Genomic DNA, 26,428 nt, shown 5'->3' on the forward strand with positions numbered 1-26,428 from the left:
TGCTGTAATGGACTACGCACAAATCATGCTCAAGACCACCTTTTCAAGTGCGTATGGTACACAACATTCACACCAATTAAATAAAAGGGACTTTGGGATCAAGTTTACTTGGATACAGGCATGTGTCCCTGATGTGAAAGCCCCCCTTATGGGGCAGCAGGGATATGAAGCAGTTGCCGTCAGTGGTGTAGTGGTAATTGATGAAGTGGGTATACCCATATACATGAGTATACCCTCCACTACACCACTGGTTGCCGCCCATAGAGTTACAGTGCTGGCAACTTGTAAGGACAACCAGAGGAAAAACTGGGCCTGGGATAACACTTCCACCTAACTTCAGATGACTGATAAATTGTCCGAGTATGCAAACTTACAAACTTGCTTGCACTTCTGCTGGTGTTCCCCAGAACACCTGCATGTAATCACAGCTGTGAATGGTAGTGGCAGCAGCCACTTAAGATAGTTTCCTGTTTGGGGGAACGCTCCTACAGGTATGCAGTTGTCAGGGTGGTTACCACGTGGCAGTATGACAGCATCTTTACGCTACATTAGCCAGTTGGCCAGAGACACAACTTAGAATGGATGCTCATGTTGCTCTGTGCTTGTTGGATGTGTAAATAGAGTCAGCCATTTGCTAACACCTTTAGCATAATAACTTATAAAGTGATCATACGTACATAAGTGTTGCGTTTACAGCCTGCTGCGCTGCCCCTAGTGGCCAAACAAATATTAAAGTGTACTTTTTATAAATTGAACTGAATAAGATGATTTGAGTTTTGACACAACTTTAATGACACAGTGAATTGTGTAGACTTTGCCATTTTCACAGCAGAGATTTGAAATGTAGCAAAAAAAAAAAAGCACATGGTGTACCAACACTGAACCATAGCCTAATGATTAAACACACCCACTTCTCTCAACATTTGAGAGTCAATTGAAAAATATTAATATTCTTCACATGCAGAAAGATGTCTATTTGCAGATGTCATACAACAGCAGGAAAATGCTTCTAGGGATACTTGCCCTCCTGCTCATTACAGTCTTATTACTTCATCCTGAATATGATCACCTCTTGCAGTAAATGAGTTGAAGAAATATATATGAGTAAATTTTTTTCATCCTCATTCCCGTAATAGGATCTGTGGCTTTGCCTGCTCCTCTGCACAGCAGACTGGCCATTAATGAAAAAGTTCTTTTCCCTTTTTTTTCCCCAGAATTTACATTTATTATGTGGGCTAATCACTGCTGGCTGGAGGCAGTGTGGGAAATGTGATTAGTGTGTGAGTTCTAATTAAGTCTGTGAAGCCTCACACACACTGGCAGACAGGCTTGGGGAGCTGCACGCTTAAATACACACACAGATGTAGGAAGGAACACACTAGGTCTGCTTGCGTGCACAGAAACACACGCATGCGCTTCAAATGCATAAAGACATATGGGAATTTACATGCAACACACACACACACACACACGAAATCTACTATAAAGCATGATGATGCAACAACAAAACAATCTGCTCACTATCTGCATCTCTCTCATCTCTCTCTTACACACACATCAGTCTGTCCACTGCAGTGCCCAGTCCTATCACACAATCACATCAAACTTGAGAGCACACACACACACACACACACACACACACACACACACACACACACACATGCACACGCACACACGCGCGCGCACAGAGAGAGAGAAAGAAAGCGAGAGAGAGAAGCTGACTCAGATGGATGCTGTCGGTGGCAGTGCGCCCCTAGCGGTGATGCAGCGGCGCTGCTGCTCCTGCGCCGGGGTTAAAAAGCGGCGGGCGGCGCGCTGGGGCCACAGTGTGGGGTGTGTTTGAACAAGAGCCACAGAAAAAGTTAGTAGCGGATTTTTTCTGGCGTCTGACCTGCAGCAGCAGCATCCGTCGGCAGCATCATGGCAAACAAAGCACAGCAGCCTCCTCACCTGCACCTGGCCGAGGTCACCGCGTCCCAGTTCCTCGACATTTGGAAACATTTCGACACTGACGGTAGGACACTTTTTTTTTTTACCTCCTAAAAGTTATTTCCAAACCGAGAATTCACGAAAGATGACTGAATGATACTGAATGATATATCACTGCAGCGGACTGAATGAAGGTTGATAATGGTCATACAGGTAAATGCATGGGAAAAATATTAGGATGCATCACTCTTTGCACAGAATATCACATGATGATACCACAAAGTTTTTTTTTTTCGTTTTAATATTTTTTTTGTCGGGTATTAGGAATTTTAAGAAAAGAAAAAAAAACAGACATGGTGTAATATCGAATTTTATAAGCTATTGGAACTGTGTTTTTAAATTATTGATAACATTCATTCGAATAAAGTAGGGCTCATTACATGTTTCATATTGTTGAGGAGCTGATATCGGACCTGTTATACCGAATTAATGCAACCCTTAAAAAAAGTTAACATTTTTCAAATGAATTCCTGCTGCGGACCTCTCCCCACACCACGTGCTATGAGTTTATTTTTATTTATTTTAAATGCACATGCAGATGCATTATTTTCCATGAAACGCATTTTATTAAAAGAATTAATATAACTTATCAAAGAATATACTGGATGTATTCATTGAGCTCTAAGTGAGTGGATGCAGACTTTATTTTTCTTACAGTCAAGCTTTGAGCTCCCAGAGAAGTCCTCCCATGATACATGAAGTACACCTTGACATTGTGATTTTTCAGCAGTGAAGGCATCTGATTTGCATGTGTGTTATTTTGCAACCAATTCATCATTTAATTAGGGTCTTCTGTGGGTTAACCTATTGACAGTTTGGATGTTGCCTATAAGTAATTGGCTCTGCCTGATGCTCCTTGTATTGATATCAGTTTCCAATCAAACACTAGCTGATTTAATTTATCAATAAGCGCAGTCTGTCAGCTGGTGGTGGTGTGCATTATGCAGTGGATGTAGCCCGGTATGAAAACTGATTTGATGTGATAACTGTCAACATGAAATTGTCCCATGTACTCATTTATTCAGCGACCCCCTCCTCCCCACTGCACACACCCTGTTTCTTCAGTCTTTATCAGTGTCTCTTCTTCTTGCATCGATCCTGTTTGTCTCCATACAGATTTGTCAGTTCAATATGTTTTCTCACTATGCAAATATCTGTGTGTGCATGTGTCAGAGTTGCAGTGTCACAGTATAACATGGGACATATTTTCTACAAATTCATCAGGCATGTTCGTGCTATTATTAAAGTCTCAGGAGTCTAATTATGGAAATCCTTTCTTTGTAAATTAGGACATTTTGTAGATTGATTAAAAAAAAATGCTGATGAAACGCTTTAGAGAAGCGTTGACGAGACTCAAAAGTTCATAGTGGTCAACCTGAGAAGGACTGGTTTTCTATAAAACTTTGAGAGTAAAAGTGACCAATCTGATCTGGCTGTGATTTTTAAACAGAATGTCCTTGGTCTTGCTCATTCAATCAACTTTCTTGAGACGTACACCTGCAATCAAGGCGAGTGTGTTGCACCTAGTTTGTTCTACACACATACTCCTGGGTATTCATTGTTAATGCAATCTGTTTTGACGCCTGCACACATGCAGAAATGTATTCCACAGGGAAATCAGGGTAGAATGAGGAGTTGCTGTGGGTTGAGATGGAGGGGCTCAGCAGCTGAGCTCCACCATATGAGCCAATGTGCAGACAAAGTATTGGTTATACTCTTTTAGCCTGCTTAGAGCGTGAGGATATCACTCCTACCGCCCAGGTGTTTAAGTCCTGCTGCTGAGCTACTTTACATATTGTGCTTTGCAATGAGCCACTTTGCAAATCAAATACAGCCAGTGTGCATCAACAGATTTGGCTACAGTGTTTGATTTCTGCTCTCATTAGTGGGAGTGTCTTCTCGACTGGCAGAAAGAAAGGGGAGCTAATTTGTTTGCTCAGATTGAGTAAACATCTCTTGAGTTGCAGATAAAAATACACAGGAGGCGATGCACCCAGAGATGATGAAACCACATATTCCCCTGTTGGCCCAGCATCAAGTTTCATCTGGATTGTGTCTCTCTTGCAGCTCCTCCGCTCTGCGTCCCTCTCATCTTTCTCCGCCGTCTCTGTCATGCCATGTCAATCACTTCAAAGCTGAAAAAGGAAACAACTGCACTTGCTAATTATAGAGGCATTTGCTGTCAATTATTTTTATTAACCCAGATATGGAAATTTGGAGTACGAAGCAAAACCGACTTCCTGAATTGACCCTGCTGTGATCTCAACACAAAATATTTGAATAGATAGGGCTGCACTCTCTTCTGAAAGGCAAATGCACTTTATATAGGCTTTAAATATGCACTTCGTTGGCACAGCTGCCCACTTTGAGAGTTTTCCTGTGTTGGGGTTGAATTTTAGAATCAGAACCAGAGGAGTTGAAGCGTCTTTACCAGTGTCTCCCGGGACTGTAATGACGCAGTATCCAAAAGAGGGTGTATATGGGCCAAAAGTGGTTTTGTGAACCTTTTATCTCGCTGGTTGGTGCAAGCTTTAAGTGCTTGTGCTAAGAGACCAAAGCAAGTTGGTAGGAGCACTCTCATTACAGCATATAAAACTAGTTATTTGACATTTAAATTGAATGATGTGGAAGGGAGTTGAAGTCAGCCATAAAATGTGTCTGCTGGCAGTGACTTTTTAGAGAATATGCACACTAATATTGACATTCAATGTATATCAGTGTTCACTTGATGGATTTGGGTCAGTTTACGGCAACATGGACACACTGTAATTAGGCTGCAGCGCATATAGCATTTTTTTTGAAGAAAAAACATAGGGTAACTTAAGCATGTTGTTGTGGCTTAGAGGCTGATTGGAACAGATAGCACATAGGGGCTGTGTGTTATTCATGATGGGGGAGGGGTGGTGCAAAACAGGGAAGGCATGTTAAATGACTTTTTACACACTGAGGAGGGACTTGTGTCTGTTATATTTTATTTTGGCTTTGGGGCGTGACATACAACTTTAAATGGTTATATACTGTAATTATTTGAAATACCCTTTAAACCCTAAATCCCGCTGGTGGATTTGAAAGGCATGTTTTCAAAAATCACCAAAATTAGAGCATTTATCATAGCCAGAAATCTTAAAAACAGAAATTATCATCAGAGTTTTAATTGCTGGCTCATCATAAAAAAATAAAAAATGAAATAAAACAACACACATCATAGAAAATGTAGTTATTTATGGTGGAGGGAGGGTCATACATTTTCCCCCAGTTACTCAGGGTGGCTCAAAGAAAAATATTTCACACCCCAGCAACCGCTCCTCTGATAAGTAAAGAACAGTCCCTTATCCTACATCTGAAAAAGCACAGCACAAACAGATGCTCTCTTATGCACAAATATAATGGGGTGTATGGATCTATCGCTGCATTTATTGAAGGTGTGACAGCGGCTCCAGCATAATCTATTCATAAATCTATTTTTATTGTCATTTTATTCCATTCGCCTTGTAGTTAATCACGTCTTACTCTGTTTAATTATCAAGCAGGCTGTTTCTCTCCAGAGTGCTAAATGTCAATAAGACCCACAGGAGGGAGGCTCGATAGCAGTGAGGCATTTTACTGTCCCACTTATTGAAACAGCAGAGCTTGTATTCATGAGTTGCGATAACATCACTAAGAAAGGCGTGTGTGCCTGCACACACACTACACACGTACACAAATATTTCCATGGATAGAACAAAGACGCTAAGATGTTGGTTGGATGGGGAGAGGGAGTTAGATGGAAGATGACAGAAAGAGATGGGCGAGTTAGAGGGAAAGGAGAGGAAGTGGATGGCATAATAATCTTTGTTAGTGTTTAATGAGGCAGCTCTGCCTTCCAGGGTTTTATTGAAGCAGCTAGTCACATCGTTTGGAGCCATCTGTCCAGCCATTCAGCGTGCTTGTTGATAGAATATTGGCACGCGTTCACAGACAACCTGGGTGAAGCGCGCATACTTGCTTGTCTTCTGAATAGGTACTGTCAGGGCAACAGAACACCGGGGGTAAGAATGAAATAACATAAGAGGAAAATCAACTTTATTGTCCCCAAGCTAAATTTGTCATGACAGAATCCAAAAAAAATGTGACAGACATCATCTCAGTTAAGGCAAAATTTGACAAAAGTGACTCTCAGTCTGTCAAAATGACTGACAGCATTCAGTAAAAGACATTTTTAAAAAGTTAAGCTTTTTAGTTTTTCATGACAAAATTTCATCAGTCTCACAAGTGTAGATCAGGTAGAAATTGTCACAGTAGTGTTATCCATATTGATTCGTCCCATTTGCTTAACTCCCTGCTGAAAGCAGTATTGATCTCCGTGGAATAAAAGAAGCTGCCGGTGGATCATCACCTTCAAAAGCCCAGAAAAGCATTTTTCCATATATAGCCTCTCCTTGCGTACAACCCTGTGAACACAGTCTTTGAGGAGTGATCAGTTTGCATTGTGTCAGTCAATAGTCTAATCTATTGAGCCAGAGGGGAAGGAAGAGAGTTACTGGTAAAAGGCTCATGTTTGAATCAATACTTGGGGCTAAACCGAGCCATGCTGGGATCTGTTTGATACTGTGACAGTGTGACCACATCTGTGCTGATGGGGTTTTTGCATGTCAGCAATACTGAAATAAGCCCTTTGTGGTATGTTGCAATGACATAGGTTTATGGTCTGTCTGTCTCTCAGGTAATGGCTACATCGAGGGGAAGGAGCTGGAGAACTTCTTCAGGGAGTTGGAAATGGCCCGGAGAGGAGCAGGGGTGGTGAGTTCAAGAACTAGAGATTAAACATCAGATACACGTAGGCTACTAAGCATTCAGATTTCACTTGTATTGAATACAAAATGTTTTCTAGGACCCTTCAAACCCCATATTCAGAGAAAAGATGAAGGAGTTCATGCAGAAGTTCGACAAGAACAAAGATGGACGAATTGAGATGTCTGAGGTAAGACCTTGAAGGTGCTCCTTCATTAAGGGAATAGACTGACATTTAAAGCATTATTGCCTTCTTGCAAAAAAATAGATGAAAACATTGATAACACTTTCCAGGGGTGGAGTCAAATGTTGTAAACATTTGGGGTTCAGCGAAACCTAGGGGGGTCTGGGCCATGCTCCCTCTGGGAGATTTCTTTCCCATTTCCTTTTCAAAAAATATCATTAAAGGAATAAAAATCAAATTTGAAAAGCAGAATGACAGCAGAGAATAAGAGAGCAACTGATATCGCTCACTGACATTGCGAAAAATGAGTACTGATACCTTTTCAAATATTCAGAATGGATATGTATTGGTAAATCAGTATTTTTGACAACACTAGAGCCTATCCTATTTTGCATGTAATTGTTCTCAAACTATTTTCATCATTCTGAAACCATAACTAATGCCCTGTAAAAGAGACAAAAATTCTCTGATGTTTCTTTTTTTTTTTTACGTCACATAACATAGGTAGGGTAGGAATTGGGCATGAAGACCAATTTTAATCTTGAAACCTGTATTGTTTATACCATGTTGGAGTAGAGTTCTCAGAATGAATGTTTAATTGACGAATCTCCTACATTTGAATCTATCTCATAATAATCTGGGCTGCTCTATGCAAATCAAGCTTTCTAAACAACGTCAAGTAAATGTGTTAATCAATACTCCTTGACTGAATTTTAGCCCAACAAAACATTCACTCAATTATATTACATTTCTTGAGGGGATAACATAATAGAATAAACAACATGACACAAAGTTAAAGGCATTTTAAACACCTAAAAGACTGGGGCCTTTTGAGAAAATATCTGGGTTCAGAGCCCCAAAGGCCCCCACCCACTCCGCCCCTGTCACTTTCATATTTGTGGCTACAGCCAGCAGCTGGCTATCTTAGCTTAGCATAAAGACTGGAAACAGGGGAAAACAGCTTTCTGTCTGATTTCCACAGAGGGTGAGAAAAAGTTGTTTAGAAGAAAAGCCTAAGATAATTCAAGGAGCGAGAGGAATACAGTGCAAGTGAGAGGCTTCAGAGGCTTGATCAATACTCAGATCGATTGCATAAATACAGTCTTCATGATAGTCTGAGTGGAGCGTTAGTTTGGGATATTGCTTTCCCTCGATTTTACCATTTTCAGAGCCTGTTTTGAAAGAGATGCAAGATGGAGGACTTCTGCAATATCAATAATCTGCTGGCTGCATGGAAAATCTGCAAATGAGTTTTAGGTTCAGTTGTTGGTCAAGAGTCAGGTGCAAAGACTTTGTCTGATCCAAAAACATGATTTAAAAAAATATTTATAACTTAGGCATAGCCTGGCTTCTGAGGTTACGGCTCTCTATTATTTATGTCCGAGTTGCCCATTTGAGGCTTTACAGACAAAAAGCTCCCCAGTCTCCATCCTCTTCTGTCCCGTCATATCAACACCACCATCTTGTGTTCTCACTCCCATTTTCCTGTCATTTCTCTCTCTAGCTGGCCCAGATTCTCCCAACTGAAGAGAACTTCCTGCTCTGCTTCAGACAGTTTGTCAGCTCCAGTGCTGAGTTTATGGCGGTAAGAGTGTGTTTCTGAGTGTGTGTGGATGGGCTGGTATGTTTTTGATGTGCAAAATTACTGTCCCCCCTTGCTGATCTCTGTCATTAGATCAGTTCTTCGCAATACTTACAAATCCTTCTTGTTTACTAAGCAGTGCCATTAGTCAGGTAACACTTACTCTAACCAACCATACATTATTGACCAGAATCAGTCAACCATGGAGGGGAGACAGCCTGCATGTTCTCATTCCTGCCTACTAGCTAATTTCACAGATTAATTCCCTGTCTATGGTAGAAGGTGTACTAATTAGTGAAATAGACTGGAGTAGTCTGGAAAGAAAACCGCAGACTCCCTGCCTCCATTGCACATGGCTGCCCATTTCTGCCTTTGAGATCCAGCAGTTGGATTACAAATGGAGCGACCACACCTGGCTCATCATGAACATCGACTGTAGAATTAGCAGAGCACTAATAAGGGCTAAGTGAGCAGGCAGAGGTCCTGAGAAGACAGATGTGGTGTAAATCCTTTCAGCAGAGTTAAAAGCTCCCATTTTATTCAATGTTTTGATTACTGGGATACAGTAAACCTTTCTGATCTTTGTTGTGTCAGCCGCAAAACACTGGTTTGGCATAGGAAGAAGGAACTAATTTGATGTGAACCATTAGCTTTGGTATTTTATGCTCAGTAACTGTGTGTGACAGTGTTAATTACTTATGCTGGAAATGGCTCTCTAAAGATGCATGGGAATGTCTCCGCTGCTGGTCTGTGCAGAGAAGTTATGGGTTGTTATGGGAAACCACAGGTCACAGAGGTTTGCGGACGAGCTGATATTTACAACTCCCAAATCTCAACGCGCAGTGTGGGTCTGAACTTCAAACATGATTGATTCAGTTCAGAAAAACAAAAAAACATGTAAACTTCATCTCTAAAGTCTGAAAAAGTGGGAAATTAACAGCTACATGAATGTATCTGATTATGCCTGGAGAAGCAGGTGTAAAATCACCTTCGGCTGTGGCTCAGAGGTAGAGCGGGTTGTCCACCAATCAGAAGATCAGTGGTTCGATCTCCGGCTCCTCCAGTCTGCATGTCAAAGTATCCTTGAGCAAGATACTGAACCCCAAATTGCTCCCGATGATGCTTCTTGTATGAGTGTGCTAAAAACTGAGTCGCAGGTGGCACCTTAATGGTAGCCTTGGCCATCAGTGTGTATGTGAATGGATAAATATGACTCGTAGTGTAAAAAAATGCACTTTGAGTGGTCGGATGACTAGAAAGGCACTATACAAATGCAGGTCCATTTACCTTCAGTAATCACCAATCACCTTTGGTGCCCCCAGTGGCATTGCTTGAAGATAGCTGAAGGATCCAGGTAGGCACTTAGCTGTAATTTTGAACCAGCTGTACTGAAGCCAGTCTGAGAACCTATTGGCTATTGGTCTGGCAACCAGTGGTGTACTGTTCAGCAAGATAATCTTCACAAATGAACACCACTTTTACAATTTTTGAAGCATAAATGCAATGACCAGCAGTAGAAAGCTAACATTAGGCTACAAATGAACTACACCGTGCTTACATAACTCATACTCATACATAACTGCTGTAAAGCTGTGTTTGGTGGGATGACATTCTGTAGTCCGATTTAGCCACTTGTTAGCAACCACCTTTTTTAAAACAGGTACAGGCTTAAAAATTCACAAGTGGGGCATTTATTGACATACTTTATGTTGTAGAGCAAAACGTGAAAGTCTCTTAAGCTTGTGTTAACCACAACCCAAAAACCAATTCAAAAAGTACATCTTCAAAACGAGAAAACCAAAAGTGCTGAAAGACTCACTAATTTCTTTAACTAACCTGAGTCCATTATCACAGTCTTTCACATGTGTTTATTTCGCAAGATGACTATATCAATATATTGCACAGTCCTATGAGCAATCAGACACACACATACAAAGCAAATATGTGTCACTCTTCTGTTGCTGTATAGCAGCCAGGTTGTGTGTTTAAGAAACCATTTATGTTCAAAGAACAGTATAAACAAGTTTAGTGCTGCTGTGAATTATGAATAATGAATGATTGTAGGAATAACAAAAAGCCTTCAGCGGCGCAAGATGTGTGTTGAAAGGTACCAGAAAAAGGAAATCATTTATTCCACAAAATACCTTTAGGAGATAAGAAAATGGCAGATTTCATGTTAGATCTGCCGCAATGAAAGATTGGAGCCAATTAGAAACCAATTACATGTGGGAAAGAGGCTGTCCTTGTCTCCTGTGTCATATTGGAAAAGGAATAATGAAATGAGAGAAGGAGGATGAGTGAAAGAGAAGGTGAGGAGAGAGAAGGATACAAAGGGCAAACCAGAGAAAGTGGGAACAGAGAGGACGTAAATGAAATGTCGATGGGAAGTTGAGAGCTGGAGTTTGAGAACATAAAACAAGAGAGGGGGATTAATCAGTCTTTGTTGAAGGGTGCGGGGAGGAGGAAGTGGGCAGAGAGGTTTTTAAAGGGTTAGAATGAGGAAGCAGAACCTTCTATTTTCAGAGTCATATATAATGGATAACACCACTGTAGCTCCTCTCTGCAGAGCCCAGAGGAGGAGCAGAGGGGGAGGAGGAGCAGGGTGGAAAAGAGGAGAAGGAGAAGGAGAAAGGCCATCCATCTTTGATAAGGAGCCCTTCTTTGGACAGGGACAGCTGCTAGATTAAAACATTCATTAAAATGACTTTCTCTCCCTCCCTCATTTCTCTCTCTGTCTCTGGTTGCCCTCTGCTCTGTATGCAGGCGACTTGGATTGTATTGAAGACTGTGTGATTACAGTGATGGCCCAGCCTTTTGTGGTCATCCCCTCTGGAACGATATCTGCTGTGCACCAGAGAAAAATCAAACTCTTAGCGCAGTTAAAGAGCAAACTGGGGCTCGATCAGAGAAGATTTATGAAGTGGGGGGGGGGGGGGGGCATGTAAATCATTCTGGGGAAGAGTGTCTTTGTGCTTTGTGCATCAGGGCTGAAAAACTGCTTTCGATCCAATATTCCTTTTGTCTCGTTGATTTCTTGTAGGCATGGAGGCGATATGATACAGACCGCAGTGGTTACATTGAAGCAAATGAACTGAAGGTATGTTGTGAATCAATGACTCTCAATGACAAAATATATACAACTCATTCATGGCTCTTATGTAATATTGCATCCCAAAGGCTTGCTTACTTGGTCATACTTATTTTTATTTTGTTGTGTCTCTCCCATCCCCCCCCCCCCCCCACCACCCCACCCCACACACACACGCACATTTTAAATGCACTTTCCCATGCTCACCATAGAGCACCTACCCTAAACTGTAATTATCAGTTTGTAGTGGCAAGTAGCCATTTGAGTAGCTACTTAAACCACCACATTCCCCGCTCTAATCATTTACATTTTAATTACACATTAACATATATTTATACCACTGTAATTTAAAGTGTAAAAGTGTAGACAAAATGTCTCAACATGTATGTTTATTTCTATTTATCGCCTCCTAGATTTTCTGTTGTGTTGTACCAATAAAAAGAAAGACAAAAATAATCTTTTACATTTTTTGTGTTATGATCAGCAACTATCCTACTATCATACTGATTCTAGTAATTACTTGCTGGCACCATAGAGTCTTTATATAAAGAGGATAACATGTCTCCACCAACCTCTATGGAGCAAAAATTTAGCCAAAATATCCTGGATACAGGCTCTGCCATCTTGTACTGTTGATGTCTTTGGAGCAACCCAGCTGGCACCAGACATGAATAATTATGATGTCAGAAATATTTTGGACACTGACATTAGATTGATGTTAAATTTTGGTTGGAATGAAAATTAGATTGATGATATTTGAAATGTCTAATGACATTAGAATTTTACGTCGTGTAGACATAAATAGTATGCCGTTTTGCAGATGTTTTGTTTTGTTCTACATACTTTAAGACTAAAAGTAAGTAATTATTCTATGTCAAAATGATGTTGGCATAAGAAATTTGGAAGAGTTTGAATATTGGTTACTTAGCAACATAACTTGAAACCAAGCAGCAACTTCTGGTGCTCAAAAATGAAGGCATCACAGAAGTGCCACTTCTCCACAGACTCCCATGTTACAATGCCCAAATTTACAGCAGAAATAATCATGTTTACAGCCAGGTTCAAAAAATGGTTTTGGTCTTTATAGCTAATTTCCACATTCACGCAACTGTAGGGTGATACATTTTTATGTAACTCACCCATTTATTTTTTATTAAGGCTTCAAGTTACTCACAATTCCAAAGTTTTTGCAGTGTCAGCCTCTCACCTTAATATGTTCCTTCTGGCTTCAGAAAACCAGGATGGCAACAACTGAAATGCCAAGCACGAAGCTCCAAATGGGAGTCTAGAAAACCCATTGGTGATATCATAGTAGCTATGTCCATTGTGTTTACAGTCTATGCTCAAAACCAACAAAATATCAGTGTCATCTGTCGTAGTATTCTACATGAAATTGACATTGGCATTAGATGTCCTGACATTGAATTTTGGTCACAATATAAATTCTACCAAATAACAACATCTAACGTGGACATTGGTGTCCAGCTTGGGGAATCTGTGTAGCAGAAATCAGGAAGTGGAGCCACGCTATTGTATATATATATACACCCACCCGATTCAATTGCGAATAGCGCTATTGTCGCCGAACACACTGATTGATACACACAGCTGTCGATCATGACATTACATTCCCTTTTTATGGAATCACATAACTCATTAAAACCAAACTTAACAGAAAAATTAACATAAACATACATCAGTATGATAAGAACTACCTAAAATGACAACAACCATCTTTGGGGAAAATTATTAATAATAATTTGTTAGAATTATTTGACATGTGCCCATATCCCATTTACTAACTTTGAATGGGGTTTATGGCCTGTACTGCAGCCAGCTACTATGGTCTGATAGAGATGTGTGACTTCACTATTGGAGAGCTGTCATTTCATCTATCATTATGTACAGCCATTGGTTGGCAGTCACTTGATATTCAGAGTTGTATCAATGTTCTCTGCTAATTCTCAGCAAGGCGGCGAATAAGCTTATCTCCAGAGGTCAAACTTTTCTTTGAAACGATTCAAACATCTGTTAAAAAAAATGATCATGCCTGGCTTTGAAGAAACCGCTAAGTAAAGATAAGTAACTGATATAGTGAATATGATTTAAAACAATAGTCTTTGCACTGTTAGGGCCATCAAGTGACATATTAGCTAAAATGTTAATGGATAATCAACATTTCAAAATATTTGTCACTGGGTGTTTCAATGTGATTCACCTTTTTTTCCCAATACATGTTAGCATATGAGTCAGTAAAGCCAGGCAGCAGCTTTGACAGAGAAGAGTTATGTGGCTGCTCCACAGGAAAAACCCCAGTGACCATGAATGTTTTTTTCAGGTGAGGATTCAGATGCAAAAAAGCTTTTCAGTTTGCACAAATGTTATTCACTCCAACACCTCTAGGAAATTATATAAATGAAAGAGCTCCACACTGGGGAGTTAAACATAACTGGGGTCAGTGATTACATGTCATGTAGAGATTAGGCTGCTTGGGTTGTTGTGGGATCACATTTCTTCCAGCTGACCAGGTGCAGATGAGTTACTCAGGTGTGGCCTTTTGAAAGTGTTGGGAAAATGCAGATGAGATCGCAGGCAGCAGACATGTGTTTCACCTCATTTGACTGTGAGCAAACGTGGTAAATCTGAGATAACCACTGCACTACATTTACTGTACCTAATGGCTGTAGTTAGCCTTTACTTTGGAGAGTAGATTTTACATGCAGAACAAAAGACCAGGTCATGAATTAACACTGATATCATCTCCATCCTTCTTTTCCTTCTTCAGTCTTAATGTTCTTCCTTCCTACCCTCCTCATGTCCTTGTTTCTTTTATCTTTCCTCTTCTCCATCTTTCATTATGCCAACCTTTCCTTTATTTTCCATCTTTATTTGTTCAAGTTTTTTATAGGCGTACAACTAATCTGAAAACATGCAAATCCCCAAAACTAAATAAACCAAACTGCGCAGTATTTTAAGTTCACAAGAGAAAAGATTAAGATATTAAGATTAAAGCATATTTGCAATTTTTAAATGGTGAAAATTGAAGACCCTGTATTTGCCAGACTTCTGCATGCTCTTCCTCTTCTACTTCTTCTTTTTTTTTTTTTTTTTTTTAAATCTGTGTGTGTCTCTGTCCTCAGGGCTTTCTGTCAGACCTGCTGGAGAAGGCTAACAGACATTACGATGACCAGAAGCTCCAGGAGTACACACAGACCATAGTAAGACTCTTGCTCTCTCTCTCTCTCTCTCTCTCTCTCTCTCTCTCTCTCACACACACACACACACACACACACACACAACCTCATACTTCTATCTTTGTGAGGTCCCTCACTGACATAGTGCATTCCTTAGCCTTTTACCTGAATCTTACCCAACAAAACGTCATATGTAACCCCAAACCTTACCCTTATCTAAACATATTACTAACCTGAACCTTAAAACCAAGTTTTTTACTCCTAAATAGGCCCTCAAAGACATAGTAACCCACTAAATTGTCCTCACTTTCCAAAAATGTCCTCACTCTGTCGGTTAAAAATGTGTTCCGGTCCCCACTAAGTACAAGAACACACTCATACACACACACACACACACACATAATGTGGAATCCTAGATGCATAGTGTAGTTGAACAGTTATCACATTTCTGTTGGGCTAAACTTTATCTTCAGTATCAGGGACATTGGACTGATTATTTTCATTTTTATTGATTTTCACCTAAATTCACAGATTTTTGGCTTAAAGTTTGTTTTGCCCAGATTTTAAGTCCCAATCCAAAGGTTATTGTGTTCAAAGTTGTAGTAAGCAAGGTTCAATCAGTTAAAAAACTAACAAAAAAGACAACTGGGAGAAAACACAAATTAGATGACTAAACTTAGGGCTAGGACTTTCTTTTTCTAGTTTTAAGGGCTGCATTGCAGTAAAGTGATGTCATTTTCTGGACTTACCAGACTGTTCTCCACATTACTGATAATATTTATCAAAAACCTCATTGTGTAAATATTTTGTGAAAGTACCAATAGTCAACCAAACACTATGGTCACAATGTTGTTATTGGATGTTTGGTCAAAAACATCATGATATTTGGTTTTCTCTATGTCGTTCAATGGCCAAAATAAAAATAGAATAAAATAAAGTAACATAAGATAAAAAGTAAAATCTTAGAAACACTAATGAATCCTACAGAGACTCTGTAAGCCATATGCAATCTCAAAGTTTTATGTTGAGTGTCCATCTGGCCTGGAGGGCCTGAGAGGCCTATCGTGTTGGTGGCAGTGGTGCTCCGCTGCTGAATGGTCGTGGCCCATTGTGCCCTGCAGGTTGTGTGTTTACAGCACAGATGTCCTAATATCCTAACATCTGCTTCTTCCTGGAAGCCCCAGAGCTGACCTGACCTGATTTTTGAAGCAGTTAAAGCAACAAACTCATAGATACACTTGGTCATTATTGTTTCTTTATGCCTTTATTACATAACATATTTTTTTCACATATAATCAAGGGACTGCAGCAAGTTAGTAGAGATTTGGCCAGTTATTATAAATAAATAATCATTAATACATAGGCATCAATATCTCTCAAGTGTTGCCTGTCGTGAATTATATTAGTACTTACACACAACACCTGGAATATCCTATGCTAATAGGAGTCCTCTGATGAAAATTAGAATCTGCAGCAAATGATAATGAGTAATTTTAATTCACATGCAGCTAACAAACAAATAAACAAGACAAAGCCATCTGGTTCATCTTTCAGTAAAATATTTATTCACCTTTCGGTGAAAAACACGGTGATCCTCATTATCGACTTTATGCTTCTTTGCTGCTATGTCTGCTACCTAGCAGGAAATGTATGCTGTTATCTAACTGTTCTGTTTCCTTGTTTCTGTCTGTTAATGAAAACACATTAGTTCCGCTTGTGTAGTTCCTACTTGGTGCATGTCTACAAACTGTATCATAGTCCTGCCATCGTGAGGTGATCGGAGAAAACGCTGAGTGATTTTGCTTTGACTAACCAATTTTGTGTGGCAGGCCACATGTATTAAATTTGACTGTCAAGCTGACTGCCATTGGAAATTGGCCCCCAGGACAAGATTTTGGACATGCCTGACCTAAAGCATACATTGATCCTAACCTCATCGTACGAGCTTGACAAGAAAAGGGCTAAACAATATTCCAAAGTTGAGAAGGCCTGTTCTCAGTAAATGTTTTGTTTCTTACAATGAATATACTCCTTTAAATTAAAGCTGAATGTTTATCTTTCTAAGGAAACAGACAACCAGCCTATTTGAAGAACAATGAATCTTCTAACACGTAAATTCATGACACATTAAAACAGGACTGTTGTGGAACTCAAAATGTTAACTATGCATATTAGATAATTAGTAATATTACCTGAGAAATGACAATTCAACATATGTAAGTGTATGATTCCTTAACCTTCTATACTGATATAGTATTCAGCCAGCCTATATACTTCAACAGCATAATCGAATCCCTGAAATTCAGTTATGGCTTTCAGTTTTAATGTGCCACCCCAAGATTATCAGTGGCCCCATCTGGCCACCCCATGAACATTTTCTGGGGGCACCACTGTCCTTGGGCTTTGGTGAGAGGCATAACATTCAACACATCTGATAATCACGAATATATACTTTTTATAGGACATTACAAATGTAAATACTGTGTCACATTTTAAATGAATGGTTTTATACCAAATATATGTTAAAAAAAACTGTAGCTTTTCTTAAAGGGAAATGTAATAATAAGAAAATAGAATTTTGCAACTTTTTTGTTTTCGTTTGTCCTAATTCTTCTGTTAAAAAAGGAAACTTTTAGGTTATTATTCTGTAACATACCACCATCAACTGCTTTGGCTGAAATAGTTGAAGCATGTTTTATGGACAGTCCCTTTACTGGTCCTCTGTTAAACATCTAGCACTATGAAAAAAAAAGTTGTGGATGTATAATAAAGGTAGGAACTTTATGGCTGTCCATTGTATTTCTCAGTCACATATCTGCCTTCATCTTGACAGCATATACCTATAAAAAGCTTTCCTTTCAGTCTCTCTCCTCTGTCTCTTCCTATCTCTGTTCTGTCTTCACTTTGTAGCTCAGGATGTTTGATCTGAATGGAGATGGAAAGTTGGGCCTGTCAGAGATGGCAAGGTAATGTGCAGTTTTACTTGCCTCTGTTCACTGTGTAAATGTTGAAACACACTGCCTGCTGATGTTCATTCACTGTCAATGGATTTGAATGATTTAACTAACTATTGTGTCCGCTAATGAAGTCCTTCTCTCTGGCAGGCTCCTTCCTGTTCAGGAGAATTTCTTACTCAAATTCCAGGTATGAAAAAAAAAAACATGGGGCAGAGAAAATGTTAATTTAAAACAAGATGGCTACATTCAACACAATTAATGTCACTGAAACACTTACTATGATGCAGCTGCTATTTTTGAATATTTATGATATGCTTGGTTAAGTTTGTCTTACTTTGGCGTCTGCTATTTGGTCATTTGTAGTCTGATCAAAGTCAAACCTTGCTGTTATAGGGTGTCAAGTTGACCACTGACCAGTTCAATGCCATCTTCACATACTATGACAAGGTAGGTGACATTTTATTCAAGGTGTCAATAAATACAGTTGTCAGCTACTTTCCACACACTCCCTCACACACAGCTTAAGAAGCCTGGCCCTGCTTCCAGGTTAGCCTCTGTTCCACTGGCATTTTGGTATAGATGATTTTATTCATCTGTAGTACTGAACACTGGGGTGCTCTTGGGAAATTCTGTCCATGTATTCTGTGCTAAATTGGTATAACACTCATTTTTAAAACAATTCACAAAGTTAGCAACAAAGTGAGCAACTTATTTTGTTAGCAGCAACTACATTCCCCATTAGTCTTATCCATGAACCATAACCTATGGACCTGTTGGTGTTAAATGCTAATATAGTTTTTAGCTGAGAGTAGTGGACTAAGTAAGGCTGTATGATATAAGGAAAATATGCTTTAACAATACTGAGTATCGCTGTATTGATATTAGTTGTGTGAATATTAAAGGCAACTCAGGTTTGCCTTTCTGCTGCACTCAGTATACTGCTAAAATACCGCTATAAATTGCTTGTTGAATTTTAAAAAGATTAAAGGAAATTATTTCCAAAATTCTTTCCACAGCAAAAAAAAAAAAAAAATCACATAAGAAGATAAAACTCATTTTCCCTGCTGTTCAATGATAGTTTTATATGCAGCCAGCAGGAGTTTAGAAATGCTAATGCAAACACGATACGGACTCAATATTTGTGGAGACCAGTCCATGTGCCTCTATATATTTGTCTGAACACCACCCTGTAGTGAGACTACAACATTTACAACATACTATTAGTTAATTCCAATACATGAAAACATTACTGCCACATATACTGATGAAAGGAAATAAAATAATCTTAATAAGTTATATAAAAAGGATAGGCTGTCTTATAAAAGTGTCTTGTACCAGTATGAAAGGGAATACTTCAAATACAATTTTTTTTTTACACTTTAAATTGCATTTTTTTTTCTGATTAAAAAAAACTCTAAGTGCAATAATGCAGTCTTTGCTGATATGTTTATCTTGCCCATTGACACTGTGATAATGATGAAAAACTAAACTAAAATAATAATAATAATAATAATAATAATAATAATAATAATATTGTGCAGCCCAAACTAAAAGCTAGCTTGAAAAGGATTGAACAGCAAAGCTGATGTGCTGGCATGGTGAGACGACTTGGGGAATGTACTGTATATTTACACTGTAAAACAAGAACAAATTGCAACAGAGCTAGATAAAAAAAAAGAGTCTAGACTCTTGAGGCAAGTTGTCTGGATGACTCAGCAATGTTAGTTTTGGAGTTTCCTTTTCCTTAAAACCATGAATATGCAAATTCCGTGTTTCGTGCCTAGGGCGCTCCCCAACTACCTAGGGAAATAAGTTAAGCTTGGCACACCTGTCCCTTTGTAAACAGCTCAGGGTGGTTGAGCAGTGGTTCAGTTAATGGACACATTTTCCACATTAGCAGTAGATTGGTGGGGAGGGACTACAGGGAGCGATATGATACAAGACAGATGGGAACAGAGCAGAGTTACAGGGGAGAGCTGTACATCTGCTAAATCATTTTTCATGTTTATGATATCTTGTGAGTTTTTGTCAGCCTGAGGGACCAGCCATAATCTAGGTAGCTATGAGTGGGCTGACTCAATTTTTTGAGGAAATAAACAACTCAGCTTTCTGTGATGCAGCACCAGTGCTCCAGTTAGCTTAGTCTTTAGTCTCTACTTGCTAGCTCAGTTCTTGTATCCCAAATGCTATAGCCCACAGCTATTATAAGTGGTACTGTACATGTAAGAAAAAAAAAAAAGAAAATCTATTCCTTAATGCTGTTTTGTAGCAGTGATTCCGCTACTTTATGACACGTTTACTATCTTAAACATTCATTTTGTGTGGCAAATTTGGATAATACAACCATCTTTTCAATATGTATGTTCACAACAAACTACCAAATATACTATACTGAAATCTAGCATGGATACTACAATTGCTGCATTTTGGGTCAACAAAACATTGAACAAAACTGTGCCATGCATTTAGCACTGTGCCATTGCGTACTGTCATCATTAAAGTGAATGTTGTATTTGCTATTGAAGGGGTGTGATGTAGGTAGAATTTTTTAATTAGAAAACGAATAGAGGAGAAAAATTTTCTGCGCACAGCTCTCAACATGAAAGTGGCTGAGTTGGCAGCTAGCAGCTAATGTTGCCAACAGTGCTAACAAAGGCAACAGTGCTGACAGAGCTAACAGAGTTAGGGGGGGAAATGGAGGTTGGGCACTATGCTTTCAGGATGACACGGTTCCAATATTACTACTTGGAAAACTTATGGAATGTCACAATGTAATTTTCCAGGCCTGGAAAAATCATGGAATTAGTGAAAATCATAAAACGTTTTGAAAAAGTCATGGAATTTTGTTGTGTGTAAAGAAATGAATTGTTACAATAATCTTTGGAGGATAATCTTCCACATAATGTCAAAAACATAGCCAACTAGATTAGAAAAGGTTGCTGTTAATTTTCATGCAATATCTAATATTTGGAGTCAAGTGAACTATACAGTTCTGTTGGTGTTATACGTTGTGAATTGTCATTAAATTTTGTTATAGGTCCTTGAAAAGTTTTGAAATTTTGTACATGAAAATGTGTGGCACAGTGCAGAATGGTGGTGATTAACTTACCACAGCAAAGAACAGAGAAGCTCGGATTACAACACACACAGAAATAACGTGACTTAATTCCCTGCTCAGGACGCCATTAATCCACTGTATAGCAAATAGTTGGTTGCTTCTATATTAATGCTCTGAATATCGTAGAGCTCATTTAACAATAAAAATCGTAATAATTGTTAGTCTGAATATTCGGTTTGGTGCTCACAATCAAATAATCTCACATTTAAGTTCGACGGCTACAAAACACTGACAAAACATTAGTATTATTTAAATGTATTTATTTAATTGCTTCTGTTTTTATGATTGTCAACATTATTAAGGTCCAAATTTTCAGAGCTTCAGCCACATGTATTTTCTTTAATTTATTTGATTCTCCAATTAAGGTCATGCAATATGGCTTAATGCTCCAGAAAATCTGTAGTACTCAAATTTGTATTTTCAAGGTCAGTAATAAACCATTAAGATTCTTTGTTATATTTTGAGCTATTTCTTGTCACTGTACAGGCCTTAGTTAGCAGGAAAGGCCTCCATAACAGTGGTGGGTGGTTGCGTGCATGTTAATGTCTTGGGTTGGACTAAAGGCAAGCACTCTCTCCAGCTCACTTGCAGAGGACAGGGTTGAATGTTCAATTATAGATGAGCCACTGCGGTCCATTCATGAGGACTATCTGTGCGAATGGAACCCTACCATTTATGGGTGTAATTAGTTATATCATTTTGTCATGGGCTCAGTCCCTGCAGCTGAAATACAAGCAGCTGCTGTCACTGGTAGGGCAGAGTGTGGCCGGTCATCTGAATGCTAACATGGCTCACAGTGCCACAGCCCCAAACTGTGCGAGGCCTTGAAAATGTCTGAAAATCCAAGATGCCACACAACTTTGACAGACCAGTTGATACCTGATGTTGCTCTGCTTTCCTATAAATCTGCAGAGTTGTGGCTCTTTCATCCTTAAAGTGAAAATAAACAGAATTCACACTTTATTCCCAAGATCTGGGACACTTCAGGCTAGCTTTGTAAACATCAAAGAGCATCTCCCAAAGTAAAAAATAAGACTGGCAAGCTGCTCAGCTCTGAAGTCATCTTGAGACCGAGCCTAGATGAACAGAACATGGTTTTGTTTCACTTGCCAAGGGAACGTTTCCAACAATTTGGACTTATTTTTTGGCCCCAAACTCTAAACACTACTGTGAGACATAACTCATTAATTAGCAAAGTGGCTCCATATTGACTTTACAGCTAACCCCCTTTACAGAGTTGTGAATGGGAAGTCTTTTTTAAATCATCATTCATGAAAGGCCATTTGGCTGGTGCAGTCATGATGGCTGCCATAAAATATTGAGTAACGTTGAGCAGCAGAGCAGGGCTCAGAAACCAGGAAGCTCAGAATCTAAATATAGCTGGCGTACACTGTTTCGGACGGCATGCAGGATTTTTAATGAAAACTGAAAAAAAATCCTGCGTAATAGGCAGTTATATGGTCGAACTGTTGTGTAAATAGCTGCAGCCGAATTATGTTTTTAAGTCTTGTCCTTTCTTCCAGTCCTTTTTGAACGTGTGGCGACATATATAACATTTGTGGTGTGTTTCTGTCTTCTTTCAGGATGGGAATGGCTATATTGATGAGCAGGAGTTGGATGCCCTGCTACGAGACCTTTACCAGAAAAATAAGAAGGTGAGATGGGGGCTTTAGTAAAAGCTCAGTTTACCCATATCCTGTATACCCATTGGAATTTCCTGTACAACATGAATTTTTCATATACCGCCATGTGCATAGCTAAAATAATTGCAGTTACTCTTCAACAGGGAGCACACTATATTAAAGTGTTCGACAAGAACAGCAATAAGGTCCAGACAAACTGCATAGAGTCTATTGTGAGGAGATTTTAACTGTGTACCCTTCTCACTTACGGTTAACTTTGTAACACAATTAAAAACCTTCGACTAACTCTCAAGCAGGGCAAAAAACTGTGGGACACAACAATGTGTGCCATGAACAACAGTAATATTTGTACACTTAGAAAACTACACCGCAGAACGGCATGCTGGGTACAGCTCATGAGCACCAATTAGCATAACAGTCTGTTAACAGAAAATGTGTCTGCTGTTTGGAAGCTTTTTTGGTTTAAAAAGAATCCGACTAGTGTGGCAACATTTTGCCTTCTCCGTGAATTATGTAAACATTGGATGCGTTGTTGACAGAAGAACTGCAATCCACAGGCTTTGCTAGTAAGTCCAAGTGAAGGTGACTTTTAGCTGATGAGAGAACTCAAGCTGTCATTGTAAAGTACCTCTCTGCCATCTAGTAGCTGTTGTTTTTACATTTAACAGTTTAACAGTTTTAACAGTTTGTTCAGTTCACTTAATTCTCCCACAGCGGCATAGCCGTCAGTACTGAAAAAATGTTTAAATAAAAAAAATCGATTTGAATCATGACCATAAAATCAAAACTCTAACCAAATCATAGATTTAGAGAACCATCACAACCCTAGTATGATGACATGAAAATGTTTTTATATTCTTTGTACTCCTGACAATCAAATAAGCCACTATAAACCTATATAAAGGGGAAAAATAATGTGATACACTGTGTGAGAATCCTAAAAAATACCAATATTGTTACTCAGTTTTGGTCATATCGCCCAGCACAAGTTCAATGCCCTGTGGCATACTACACAATGTACTTTTTGGAACCTTAGACATGGCTTGTGACTTCTGGTGCCTTATAGCATTTCTCTCTGATCATTTATGCTTCTCTCAGCCGTTTACTCCCTGTGCATTCTGTGTATTACTACCATGTCTCAGAACAGAAACCAACAAATTGAAGTACAACCCAAAAGCCTGTATTTTAAACATATCTCTTTAATGCTATACTTGAACGGCAGTTACAATAATACAAGTAAGAAGCTGCATGTGATAAGTAGTGTTAACTGCTGTGGTTCTTAGTGCTGCACAAGCTCAAATCAATAGCTTTATTGATCCCATCAAATGATTTGAGTGTATTAACCGCTTTATTATATGCATTCAGGATGTGTATATTGGTACAAGCCCTGACCTAAAGGTTTTCAAGCCAGGGGCACAATCTTACGATGAGTTCAAGTTGCATTTTTCTGAGGTTGGCATGACATCACCTCCTTCTTGTTGTCAGGACTTGAGGCCAGAAAAGGACGACGAGAAGTGGCTCGTTAGCAGGGACTGAAATTAGAAACATAAAAACCAAATTGACAAAGGACAAATTCCTAGTCACATCATCTTGAATTTCAAGATGTCTAGGTCTCACATTTAGTTCAGTTGACATTGTGAGGATGATACTGAATTACACACTACAATGCCAAGACACAAGAAATTCCACTTGTTTTCAATGTGGTCCTTAGCAAAGAATATCTAAACATTAATAATAGTGAAAAACATAAATGTTATACTGAAAAAACATTCTAGTTATATTTTTATTTGTAATGCTGTCCTAGCTCTGCACTTCATTATAATATCAATGCTGCTTAATAAACACATCTAGCCTGTAACAGTGCATCTATATGGATCATTAACTGAAGAGGATGCTGACTTTGTCCCTGAAATGTGTAGCAATCTCACAGGCGAATTCACAAACAATGGAGCGTGGCTGCTGATAGCACCATGAATTGTACATCACATGCAACCTATCTGCCCTTTATCAATGTCAGATTCACGAAAGATACAGTTTTGCTGCTGGGTGCAAATGACCCTTTTTGCATCTGATTACAATTTTCTATTTGGCGAAGTATAAATGTTGCCTCTCTGACAAAAACACAGTTGGCAGAAAAAAAGAAGATAGAAAAAGAAAATTGTAATCTTCCAGCTGTTAGTTACAGGTCCTCACTGAAGAGATGCAGAGGCACGCCTGGTATGATGATGGCTTTGTGTGGCTACTATCACTACTAATACCTGTGTACATGGCTTTTGTTTTAAAACAACTGGAAACATAAAAAGCTAGAGATGGAATTTCTTAGCCAGCTGACAGTTAGCATAGCAAGCTAGCTAAAGCTAATAAAACCTGCTAGCCACAGTTTTCACTTCTGATCGTAAAAATCAGTAGTTGTCAGCTAAAAATGAGATGCCTTTTTTGGTCTACCTCGGTCTGACATCAAGCAACCATGCAAACTGCATATGTTGTGCAGTAACAGAGAGCTTAAAGGGTGTAGCAACAAATAATCTAAGTATATAGAACAATACTGTTTGAATTAAGCTCAAAGCATCTTCATCTGAATTAAGAGATAGTGTGGATCTTTTGAGATGGGTTTGTAGGGGGTACTCATCCATAGTTGGTGTATAACATACACTAGATGTCTGAGAGCATGCCTCCAGTTTGAGAGGCAAACTGGAGTCTTACACAGAAGCAAGGCAATGCTCTGTTGTGGAGGGGTCAGCAGCAAAACACATTACAGTCATCTTAATAAAAGTCCCACCTAAAAAATTGATATCAAAGTCACACAATATCACAAACAACTAACTGACTGAGGCAGTGTTAGACTGGCAGCTGCTGTTTTCAACCAGCTTAAATTACTGTTTTTCTCAATGGAGTCTGGTGGCTTTTATGAGAGCATGGATGGGGAGCTAAAATACATATTGCTGCTGCCCCTTGTCTACAGCAATTTATCAGTTAGCTTCTGGTGTAGCGCTCTTGCTGCTTCTCCAAACCGGGGCCGACATGTAGGTGCTGTATGTAATTCACTGACTGTGGATAAGCACCTCATACTGACTCAATCATACCCTCCTTTCTCTCCTTCAGGAGGTGGACGTGAAGAGCCTGACCGGCTACAAGCAGAGCATCATGAGCCTGTCTGACGGAGGGAAGCTCTACCGTGGCGAGCTGGAAATTGTCCTCTGCAGGGAGCCAATGTGACTTTTCCTCCTCTCTTGTTGTGTATCATCATTCTCTCTGCCTGCCCTGCTCTCCCGAGACCACACCCACAGCCAGCTGCCTGGCAACATATTCCAGGTGCATGTGCCAGACACCCCTTATCCTTTCCCCAACCCTTCCTAAAGTTACAACATCAGAACGAGTAAGTGCACTGTCAGCACGCAACGGCTCTTCCTTCTTGAATCCCATTTTCTGCAACCTGACCTTTCAACCCTAACCATGACCTGTCTGAAACCTCTACAGTAGCTTTTCACCTTCTCAGCTCTCCCTCATGTCCTTTACTGTACCATTCTGACCTCATAAACGTCCCTGCCATCCATGCTGTGCCTGACTTGCAACTCCTGACCAAAAGCCCAAACCAGTTATTCCACAGAAATGACCTTTTGACCTGTTAAACCCCCCCTGAACCTTGACCCCGGCTTCAATGACCCCTCCATTCCCTTGCTCTTTAAACTTTGCATTAGATACAACATATAGTCAAACAAAACTGCAGACAGCTGTGTTTGAATTGATCTAATTATAGTCTGTGATGGAACTGGCATTGATTTTTCCACCTTTGTTTGTCCTGAAGCCCTCTTGTTCCATTGCCATGATATGATTTTCATTTTCAATGTTTTTGGCTCATACTGTCAATTGAAAATATTAATAAAATGTCTTAAGATAAAATCA

The 26,428-nt window shown here is 39.4% G+C and overlaps 1 protein-coding gene across 1 annotated transcript; it reads left to right on the forward strand.

Annotated features, from left to right (window-relative positions):
- The first annotated feature begins 1,783 nt into the window (after positions 1–1,783).
- calb2a (calbindin 2a) lies at positions 1,784–26,428 on the forward strand. The gene is made up of 11 exons (XM_049574150.1): positions 1,784–2,014; positions 6,692–6,768; positions 6,860–6,949; positions 8,448–8,528; positions 11,566–11,622; positions 14,754–14,831; positions 17,718–17,773; positions 17,912–17,951; positions 18,158–18,211; positions 22,466–22,537; positions 25,628–26,428. Exons 1-11 carry the CDS (start codon positions 1,921–1,923, stop codon positions 25,739–25,741), a joined length of 813 nt encoding a protein of 270 aa, XP_049430107.1. The 5' UTR covers positions 1,784–1,920; the 3' UTR covers positions 25,742–26,428.

This window comes from Epinephelus fuscoguttatus, linkage group LG4, assembly GCF_011397635.1.
Source record: "Epinephelus fuscoguttatus linkage group LG4, E.fuscoguttatus.final_Chr_v1".
Lineage (NCBI taxonomy): Eukaryota > Metazoa > Chordata > Actinopteri > Perciformes > Serranidae > Epinephelus > Epinephelus fuscoguttatus.